At 38.5% G+C, this 11,591-nt stretch overlaps 1 protein-coding gene across 1 annotated transcript; it reads right to left on the reverse strand.

The window, feature by feature from the left end:
* Positions 1–5,382: 5,382 nt before the first annotated feature.
* Positions 5,383–8,481, reverse strand: LOC117755232 (protein mono-ADP-ribosyltransferase PARP4-like). The gene is made up of 4 exons (XM_034574835.1): positions 7,560–8,481; positions 7,373–7,475; positions 6,374–6,506; positions 5,383–6,225 (listed from the first exon to the last, which is right to left on the reverse strand). Exons 1-4 carry the CDS (start codon positions 7,722–7,724, stop codon positions 6,009–6,011), a joined length of 618 nt encoding a protein of 205 aa, XP_034430726.1. The 5' UTR covers positions 7,725–8,481; the 3' UTR covers positions 5,383–6,008.
* Between the last annotated feature and the right edge of the window lie 3,110 nt (positions 8,482–11,591).

Here is an 11,591-nt window from a genome sequence, read left to right on the forward strand (position 1 = left end):
CCACGAAGGCCGGATACTCCAAACTGCTGTCACTGCAGTCAGAGCTGTTCCCTTTGCAAAGAGGCAACCGTCTCAGTCAATACTACAAAAGGGATAAACTCTCACCTCGCAACTTAACTGAATCGGTCATGAAGTGCAGCATCCCTGAATTGAGAAACAGTTTAAAGCTGTGTCTCAACAATGTGGGTATCCAGACCAGCCCACCGGCAAAATGATATGGTTTCTGGATTTGTTGATTTGAAAATGTGAATTTAATTAGCAAGTTGTTGTTTTTTCTCACTGTTTATCTTCCTTGCCTTTATTTGCAGGCTCTTCAAGGTGCCGTGCGCTCAGCAGCTCAGCGCTCTGCTGAACCAGGTGTTTCTTGGAGCATGAACGATTGTGACGATTAGGAAGAGAAGTGCACGTACGAGGTAAGTCAGGGTGGAGGTGGAATGAGGAGATGCATGGGTGCATGGGAACTTCTTCAGACAAACAGGAGGTTTTTGAAAATTTGAGACATAAGTCTCTTTATGATTAGCACCAGTTATCTTTATCAGTGGACATGGACATTTTTATTTGAAAAAGTAAAACACTAAAACGATTGTTAAAGATGATTTATTCCAGGTTTGGTAAGAAAAGCTGTGTCAGATAAAGTTTCACACTTTTTAAATTAAGAGTTGGTTTGTTATCCTTAAACATTTTTGCAATATCCAGATTTTAAAGACATCTTTATATTTAGTGGGGTAATAAGATTATTGAAGTTTCAACATAAAGATCAGTTGGTGGAAGCTGTTGATCTAGTTGGACAGTTTCCATCCATATATAACTGGAAAAGAATCCTACTAATCAAAGTGTGTTATCAGACCTTCTCCGTGCTGCAGCTTGATCCAGTTCTGTGAGTTTGTCTGTGTTTCTGTTTCTCAGCTCATGGAGGACGCGCCCTCATTCATGATGGTCAACCACACGTCCCCGATCACCAACAAACCAGCACAATCAACTTTTATCTCAACCCCCCTACAGGACCGTCTTTCTGCAAAATAAAGGTATTAAATAATCCTGCAGGAAGTGAGAATCGGGGGATTTATTCATATTTAAGGACACAAACTAACCAAAATATAAATATCCCAAACTGGGGCACCATACAGCAGTAACACCCCCACCATTGAAACAATGAATAAATGCTGTTTATTCATGGTGTTCCGAAAATACATGGAGCTGTAACGCTGAGTTAATCCTTCTCACATGTCAACAAAAGCACACCTCTGAAAACAATGAGCGATCTAATGTGGGTCTAACTTTGAACAATGTCCACAGTCTGGCTGAAATCTGCTGGTCTCCCTCAGCGACTGTGTTTTGTTCTAAAAGTGTTTCACAGCCATTACGATTTCTCGCTCGTCTACAATATCTGGTGACTGGAGGGCGAGGAGACGTCGAGATACACAGAACTCATTGTTCACGTATGCTATGTGATGTGGAGAATCATCACGCTGGATGAAGCCATTAGAAGATGGTCAATTGTCCATGAAATGGATGGACGTGGCAAATACTCAGATAGAATGTGGCGTTCAAACCATGTTGAATTATTGTACAAGGCCCAGAGTGTGAAGAGACTTCACATCACCAACACCAGCCAATTCAGATTCATCAGAGCATTCAGACCATAGCCTTATCCCCATAGATAGATAGATAGATAGATAGATAGATAGATAGATAGATAGAGCGATAGATAGATAGATAGATAGATAGATAGAGCGATAGATAGATAGATAGATAGATAGAGCGATAGATAGATAGATAGATAGATAGAGCGATAGATAGATAGATAGATAGATAGATAGAGCGATAGATAGATAGATAGATAGATAGAGCGATAGATAGATAGATAGATAGATAGATAGAGCGATATATAGATAGATAGATATATAGATAGATAGATAGATAGATAGATAGATAGATAGATAGAGCGATAGATAGATAGATAGATAGATAGATAGAGCGATAGATAGATAGATAGATAGATAGAGCGATAGATAGATAGATAGATAGATAGATAGAGCGATATATAGATAGATAGATATATAGATAGATAGATAGATAGATAGATAGATAGATAGATAGAGCGATAGATAGATAGATAGATAGATAGATATATAGATATATAGATAGATAGAGCGATAGATAGATAGATAGATAGATAGATAGAGCGATAGATAGATAGATAGATAGATAGATAGAGCGATAGATAGATAGATAGATATATAGATAGATAGAGCGATAGATAGATAGATAGATAGATAGATAGATAGATATATAGATAGATAGATAGATAGATAGATAGATAGATATATAGATAGATAGATAGATAGAGCGATAGATAGATAGATAGAGCGATAGATAGATAGATATATATATAGATAGATAGATAGATAGATAGATAGATAGATAGAGCAATAGATAGATATATAGATATATAGATAGATAGAGCGATAGATAGATAGATAGATAGATAGATAGATAGAGCGATAGATAGATAGATAGATAGATAGATAGAGCGATAGATAGATAGATAGATATATAGATAGATAGAGCGATAGATAGATAGATAGATAGATAGATAGAGCGATAGATAGATAGATAGATAGATAGATAGATAGATAGAGCGATAGATAGATAGATAGAGCGATAGATAGATATATAGATAGATAGATAGATAGATAGATAGAGCAATAGATAGATAGATAGATAGATAGATAGATAGATATATAGATAGATAGATAGATAGCAACCCTTTAAATGAGCACATTCACACAACACATAAGGGTCACGTGGAAGATTAAAGATCAAACTTCTCACGCTTGTTGGACGTATGTATCTTGTTTCCAAGACACATGGGCTGAAATACATCTTTGAAAACTCATCAGTGAGTCCCATGTCTTGTCTTGGCTGTTTAACATGTGATCTGGGTGTCAAGATTTCAAGCAAATTACAAAGGAAAGCAAATAATCCTTGACCTCTCTTTTCCTGAGGTGTTTATACAATCAGCCTTTGTCTCATTCTGTTGAGACAAAGGGCTTTAAAAGGTTTCACAGTGAAGGACTGAACACTCAAGATTCCAAACTCCACCGAGGCCAAGATGAGTGTTAGAGCTGTGTTCGTCATCTCAGCCTTGATGCTGCCCCTGCTGCTGCTGTCCGCCACCTCGACTGCAGACCAGCAGTTGGCAGACTGCAAAATGATATGGTTTCTGGATCTGTTTGATTTAAGGTTAGCATTAATTCTGGAAGTTGTTCTTTTTTTCTTACTTTTCTCTTTCTTGCTTTTATTCACAGGCTCACCAAGATGCCTTGTGCCATATCCCTCAGTGCACTGATCAACCAGGTGAAGATTTGGAGCAAAAACCAGTGTAGTGGTCCTCAAGAGAAGTGCATGTACAAGGTGAGTTTCATCAAACCTTTTCTGACAAACTGTAGGTTTTATACTATAACTACCTGAGTATTTGAATATTCACAACTCTGTAATAGCTTATTTTAAATCGTCCAACAGGAGATCATCGTCTAGATCCAGATGTTAGCTTCCTTTTCTCCTCATGTGTCATATCAGGCAAATTACTCTTAAGTTAATAGGCAAATTATAGATGATACAAACTGTGAGTGAATGAAGGAATAAATAAATAACTAAGAGCACTTTAAGTTGTTTATATATGTTGCAATGATGAGAAATAAATCATTAAAAGACCTTAAATGCAGAGTCAAAGAGCAGGAGTCAAATTTAATAAACAGAATAAAGTTCCTTACTGAAGAAGCTCTGGAGTTAAAAATTATCACAATTATCTGGATTTGACAAATATACATTTATAAGATCTAGAGAAACAGGATGTGACGAGGAGGAAACAAAACACTCACAGATATATATGAAGATATATATTTAACAATCTTTTTTATCAATCCTCATACACTATTTTAATACCCACATGTAATGTCTGTGTCCTTATGTTAATGTGATTGTTTAAATGCTGTGTTTTAATGTTTTATTTGCTTTTTTATTTTATTTACCTCAGTTCTGAATTCCTTTAAATCCTGTATCAACCATGTAAAGCACTCTGTGTTTTTAAAAGGTGATCAATTAAATACATTTAAATAATATTAGTATTATTATAGCAATAATATCAAGAAGAAATTATATAATTTTTAATTTTGAGATACTGGACCTAGTTTAATTTTTTTTTTTTTTTACAAAGAAATGTGTTTTATAATGAAAATAAATAGTAAATAAGAACCAGACCTTTTATTCTATAAACTAGAGAAATGTGAGTGACTGTCTTTACATAACTGCGGAAATAACAATGATAGAAAATGTTCTTTTTATGCTTTTGGAAAATAAAGCAAACCCTGCTACGTGTTGCACATTGATCCAAATCTGTGCCGTTACCATGTTTGTGTTTCTGTTCCTCAGCTCTTGAAGTACTCGTCCAAAGCACTTGATGTCAGGCACACGTCCCTCATCACCAACACCACCAGCACAATCCGCTTCTTCTTCTCCTCCTCTGCCGCCCCCGTCACCCCCGCCACCCCCTCTTTCTGCAAATTGGTGGTACGATCAACGCCGCAGCACATGATGCCCAATGAAGCACAACATGTGTAAATGTGAATCTAACATTCGGACGCCGATTTAACTGTTTTTCATCACGACACAGGCCCTTTCCACTTCAAATCCTTCAAATCCTACATCAAACGACTACTGCCTCATCTACAACCTCATGGATGGTATGTGATTCTCTTTATATATATGTATGTATATCAGGAAATAAATCTAAACATTGATGTGGCTCTAATTGGTTCTTCTCTTTGTGTTATCAACAAAAAAGGAAGTGGACTGACTCAGGTCAAAGGCACCAAGGAGATCTGCACTGAAGTTATGTGTCCTTCACTGGCAACAGCTACGTGTAAAATGGCCTGAACACCGACTCATCATCATCGATCTACATCAACAAGTCATCATCTAAAAAAGTGCAGTGTTGTAGCCATGTTAGTCTCTGATTTAGTTCTTATTAACTCACCCATCATTTAAATAAGTTTTCTTCTTCTTTTCAATCATAATCTATATAAATCCAAGTTATTATTATTATTATTGTTGTTAGTATTATTACTGCTACCTCCTCTAATGTCTCTCAGATTAACCTTATTGTGAGAAAGCAAAGTAAAGTTTGGACTGATGAACAACGTATTTTCTAGTGTTTCTATTTTCAAGTTTGTGTTTTTTTTGGGGTTCAAGATTTGTCGGACTGAAAGCTGCCTGCAGATTTAGTGGTTGTGATTATTGCTGTGTGCAAATATCAGGTCTATTGTTTTTAAATGTCATTGTGATATGTCAAAATTAAGAAAAGACATTTAACGCTGTAAATACTGAGAGTTTACACAACTTTATTTAGCTGAGGAGAGAACTTGGTGAAGTGAGCGAACAGCGAATTTTCAGACAGCCTCAAATTTACGTTTTGCAAATCATGGATATTTCAAGCAAATGGAACAGATTGTAGAACTGAAAAGAAAAATTCTGGGATCCGACATTATGTATTTCTGCATATGGAAAACAGACAAATCCAAACTTAAAATCCCACTACAGTAGTATTCATAGCAGGATACTGATGTGAATGGATGTAAAGTCATTACTGAAGTGAAGGTGAGAAAAAAGTTAGAACAGATAGAAAAGATTGTGATGTTTATATTTTACATTTTCAAAAGCCAAAGCACAGAGAATGCCTTTAGGTTATTTTGCCCATTTTTAGTCTGACTGTCAATAATAATGACAAAAAACAATAAAATCTTATATTGAAAGTAAATTACGTCATTTTGATGAGCCACACCTTACGGAACTTACTGGAGGAGCACATTAATGCGAGTATAAAGTTTCAGTTTGAGAAAGAAAAGTCTGGGTTTTGTTTTACAGCCCTTTACGATTTCCCACCCGGTAAAACTCCAATATCTGGTGACTGGAGGAGGTGGGTGTCTCTGTGAAATACACAGAACTCATCAGTAATGAACCAGCTTCCTGACACCGCCCACCGATCCCGGCTGGACAAAACCTTTGAGTGGTGAGAAGGTGGGCAGCCCTTCGTAGCCCAGCAGCTGACGGGTGGACGACTCCCAGCTCCAACCAAACTCCAGCCGGCTGTAGATGCATGGGTACTGTTTGTCAGCCCAGCGGACCCACTCCACTGCCTTCTTCACCTCGTCCCAACGCTGTGGCCTACGGACCCGAAAAAAGAATTAAAATGTTAGCTACAAAAAGGGGCTTCGAGCTTAATAAGTTTAATTAAAAAAAGCAAGCTTGATGTGTTTCCACAAATTTGCAAAAAGTCCTCAATGTCACAGTCTTTGTGTTGTTGTGCACGGACCTGGGCTGAGCAGCGTCACCCAGACAGAAGAGGGTGCGGAGCAGTTTGCCTTCCTCCAGTTTCTCCTCCCTCATCGTCTGCAGAACCAGAAGAGTTGCCACCAGCCTCAGGATATCTGCGTTGGCCCTCACACCTGCAACACACACACAAATCATACAAGTGGTGCCAATTGAATTCCATTAGCGATGTTGACCCGCCTTGACAACCGAGTCCTCTGTCGTGAGCTGTCAAAACTGGTTTATCTGCATGGCAACAACAGGGGTGAAGGTGGAACAGGGTGATCTTATATTTAAAATAAAACATGTTCACTTTTGAAGTGGGAAAACTGTTTGGAACTGTGTTGAAATGGAAACAATTAAGAAGCTATTATAGATAAACTAGATACACCCACTGTGGTTGCATGCAACCGCCAACATGTGCAGTCTACATACATTTATTTTAGATTCAGATGAGGCCACCATGACGTTTGACCTTTGACCAATAAAAATCGAATCAGCTCATCTTTGAGTCCAAGTGACAACTCGTCAAATTTGGAGAACTTTCCTAAAGGCAGACTTGAGACATCATGATCAAGAGGCCACACACGTTTTGTGAGGCCACTGTGAGCTTGACCTTTGACCAAGATTTTCCCTCAAGGCGTTAATGAGATATCGTGTTCACAAGAATGAGACGGACGTACAGACAACCTGACCTGCAGACTGCAGCCACTGGCTGTTGCTGCCATACTTTTTACATTTTCATGAGTTGAATAATTTTCTCACTTGTGTAGAGCAGCGTGAACATCTTCATAAAAGGGGAACAAATTTCAACCTGAACAGTCAAAGTGATGAAGCTGAAACTGAAGTTTAATGCAGTCGTCAGACCAACATGAAATTTATGTAATTTAACTACCGTTTTGCTTGCTTGCACAACGGACCTGAGTACATTTACAACTTTGTGGTGTAGATGTTTCTATCCACAGCCACATCAGAACTGATTTAAAAACAGGTTTGTTCTCACCCAGAGAGCAGATGCCTTTGTTTTTCAGGAACACGTTGACAAAGGAGTCGACGTCTACATTTACGTATTCACCCAGTTCTGTGGTCAACTCCCAGTAGCCCTCCTGCAACACACAAATACCACAGTTTGGTTTCATATGTATGCCGGCAACATTCGAGCAGAACCGATAAACCATTAAAAATATTACCGAATGTTGCATCTGGAAGATCTTATCCCATCTGAGCATCATTTGATCAGGATCTGTCGACATTCCACTGGAACTACGATCACAGCAGAACACGGAGTGAGCGATGACACTCATCTGACAGTCATCGGACATTAAAAACATCCAGAAACGTAGGCACACGCTCATGTTGAAGTTCTCTTTCTCTCTTAAACACAAATAATAATGAGGAACACCTGTGCACCTAGAGGCCAGTTCACAGTGGACAGGAGAGATGTCATGTCACAGCAGGTAAAGCACAGGTCTGACTGGGGCAATTACAGATGTCTCAGTCCAGGCTAAGTGTCCCGTTTAGGGCCGCAACTAACGATTCAATTTGATAATTGATTAATCTGTCGCTTATTTTTTTCGATTCGAAAAGCTACATTTTAACCTTCTTGTACATTGTTGCTTTTCCATGTATTACAGATATTGGTGAATTAATAATGACTCTAATTCCAGTTTCAGATACCTACAATTTAATTCTGACTTGTCATAATCCAAGTTCAAGATGTCTTAAATTCATCTAAATTCAAGATGCCAAAAAAAATAGGTTTGAACTAGTCAGTTGTTTATGACTAGTCAAAATTAAATTGTGTTTATCGGAAACTAGAATGAAAGATTTTAGTATATTATAATATTATTCTACTGAATTATAGATTTATGAAATAAAACAGAGATTAATTACAAAAATAGTTTCAATCTCACTATGTAATTACATTTGTTGAAATTTAGAGTTTTGAGTATTTAAAACTGAATCAAAGATATTGTTTTGAATATTTAAAATGATGATATATATTTTCAAACGTTTACTCCTGAGAGGAGATGCCGTCGCAACGTGAGCGACACAAGGCACGGGATTGGCTGGTTTACTGCCCCCACCTCAGGAGACGCTGCCACAGTGTTCGTATTATAACAGACCCGATTAATCGATGACTACATTAGTTGCCAAATATTTATATAATCGATTATTATCGATTGGTTCGATTAGTTATCGCAGCCCTAGTCCCTGTATGACATGACTATATGATGGCGAGCCAGCATGTATAATACCAGGTCCCTGAAATGGAAGCAGCTAAATGGAATTCATTCATCATCCATTTGATTATTTCCTGCTGAATGTGACATGTCATCTTCTCGTGCCTTCGACCAGTAGAACGAATGAATGCACAAAGCAAAAGTCGTTGCAAACGGATTTCATAAACATGAATATTAGCTCAGTGTGGTCTCGCCGGGTCCCCAGATAAGAATTCAGCGGGACACCGAGGATGTGGACGTTCAGCTGACACATCTGCAGAAATGATTTGATGCAGTCATGTCAACGTGGACCAGATTTTTCAAGATGTCTCCAGCAACTTGAAAATACAACATCACCAAGAACTGAGGCTACGGTATTATATGGTGTTCCTAATAAAATGCTCAGTGAGTGTATATATAAACACGTACATACAGATCATAACGTCCACCAATGCAGTCCGCTTAAATTCAAATCAGGTCTGCCATGTTAAAGTGCGTATAAACTGCTGATTCCAGGGTTTCAACGAGGTCCATTAAAGACTTTTCAAGACCATAATGAATGAAATTTAAAATCAACTTCAAAAGATATGAAGTAATTTCAGAGTCCCAGAATGACTCTTCCTCACAGTGGATGATAAAGTGGAGAAGTGGAGAATACCTCTGGAAACACTATGTTATCTCTCAAACTACCGTCAGCAGGTATCTTCACCACAGACAAGCTGAATGAACTGAGATCAATTCTGGTGTTTGCATCAGTTACACCATTGGTCTTGTTACAGCAAGAAAGAACTAAAACACATGGAGACATTACAAACTGTGAATGCCACCGAAACATTTATCTTAATAAATATATACGTGTGTATATTTAAACGTTTGCCCAAATATTTTAAGCCCTAAAATTCAGATTAGTACATTTTAGATCGTTTTAGACGCTTTGGAAACCCCGGATTTCCAAACTGAATCTCCGCTGCACATTGGTGGTAGTTACAGGTTTGTTACTGTACAGTGGCTGGAATTATCCCAACCCCTCATGAAACCAAATTCAAATCCACTAGATCCAGATATTCATTTGGATTCGCAGCAAAATGCGAACACTAATGCACGCACAATATCAGTCACCTTATTTTTTTCTCTCCATCGAGACCAATGCATTATTTAAAAATTATTTGTAAATGTTACAGAAAATGTAAAATTTATGATATATTCAAATCATTCCATCGATAAGTCTTCATTTTCTCAACCAGAGCCGTGTCAGTATTCAGATTGGAGGCGTTTTAGGCGACAACTACTTTGTACAGGAGCAATCATAAGCGTTTTCTATATTGAAGCATATCTATAAAAAAACAATTCTTTCAGGACTCACCTGTAGGAAGCTGACATCCTGTTTCTTCTACGTACAGTAGCTCCAGCTGAATGGGATAATGAACAAAACATCCTTCTTTCAGGTAAACTACATGGTCCATTTTCCCTCTGGACCAATAACTTCATTGAGGGTTGAGCTTGAAACAGGTTATCCATCCAACCAGAATCGCACTGGATGGCAGGGCGGGCTATGCTGTTTTCCTTGGCCTTCCGCTGCATGAAATATGGCAATCCTTTCTTTTTCGGAGGCAGTTCTGGTTCTTCAGAAGACTCGGCCAATTCAACCCTTACGCCACTCAAGCCGGATGCACCAAGGAGAGGAGAAATGCTGCCGGAGGGCTTGGACATTTTACTCAAAGATATATCACGATACATAGAACTATTGTCCCTGTCAACTTGTCTACACAACCGTCTTCTACCCATCCTTAGAGAACCAACGGGGCTCTGAGTAAAAGAAGTTTGGGAGATCTCATCAGCAATAAAAGGTGGCATCGCAGAGGCTATACTATGGCTTTGGACAAATGGAGATGGTAGAGACCCAGGGATCGGAGAGGCTTGAATTGAGGTTTGGGCAAATGAAGAAAACCCCACAAAAGGTGGAGGTGGAGGCGGAGGCATCGCAGAGGCTATAATATGGCTTTGGGCAAATGGAGATGGTAGAGACCCAGGGATCGGAGAGGCTTGAATTGGGGTTTGGGCAAATGAAGAAAACCTCCCAAAAGATGGAGGAGGAGGAGGAGGAGGAGGATGAAAAGAGGTAAGAGGAGTATGTTCCACACAATCTTCCCAGAAAGGATCCACCTCCTCTATTGGGGACCTGGACATCATTGCTACACAATCCTCCGAGCTGGAGGAATCCTACAAAAGAAATGAGGAAAACCAAGAAGAAGTCAGAGCCTCGCTTTTGCAATCAAATAAAAACACTAAACTTGAAACCTCTTGCTTTCACACACGACTATATGTTGATTGTAATTCAGACACACCACCATAAAACTAAACGCTCGGTAATCTTTCCTGACGTCACTGACTTCTAAGGAGTTTCTACAATGATGATCTGCCTCTGCTTTTCTGTTATACTGTATTTTCAAATGTGCAGGAAGAACCCATTACTGTATCCACCACCTAAAACCACAAACGTCTGTGTGCACGTTAGTTTGCGTATCTCGTGAACTGTTCATGTTATCCGTTTCACGATCGGCAGGTGTATTTGTAATGGCCCAGGGAAGTGTGGCATCAGATTTTCTGCGATTTAGACACGTTATTCAGTATTAATATCATTTGAATAAACAGGTAAACAGTTGACCATGTCTTTTTCTATGTCCTCGGATAAACTACAGTAGCGGTCTGCGACTGGGTCAAAACACGGTTCAAATTTGCTAATAAATCATTTTGATAATATAATTATTGATTTTACCATATCAGACCGACACAGACATAAATGGGTGTCGTGGGTGCTGATCTCCGTCATGGCAGCAACCTTCATAGAATTAATATTAGAAACATTTTAGCATTTTTAACATAGTAAAAGTAAATTTATCATTTGGTTGCTGCAATGCTTTTTATCGAGTTTCTATTTTGAAATGTTGCAAACTTGGGTCTGAATATTGTGTCAGATGCTTAACAGACCTCTGAAAAAGC

Source organism: Hippoglossus hippoglossus, chromosome 21, assembly GCF_009819705.1.
Source record: "Hippoglossus hippoglossus isolate fHipHip1 chromosome 21, fHipHip1.pri, whole genome shotgun sequence".
NCBI lineage: Eukaryota > Metazoa > Chordata > Actinopteri > Pleuronectiformes > Pleuronectidae > Hippoglossus > Hippoglossus hippoglossus.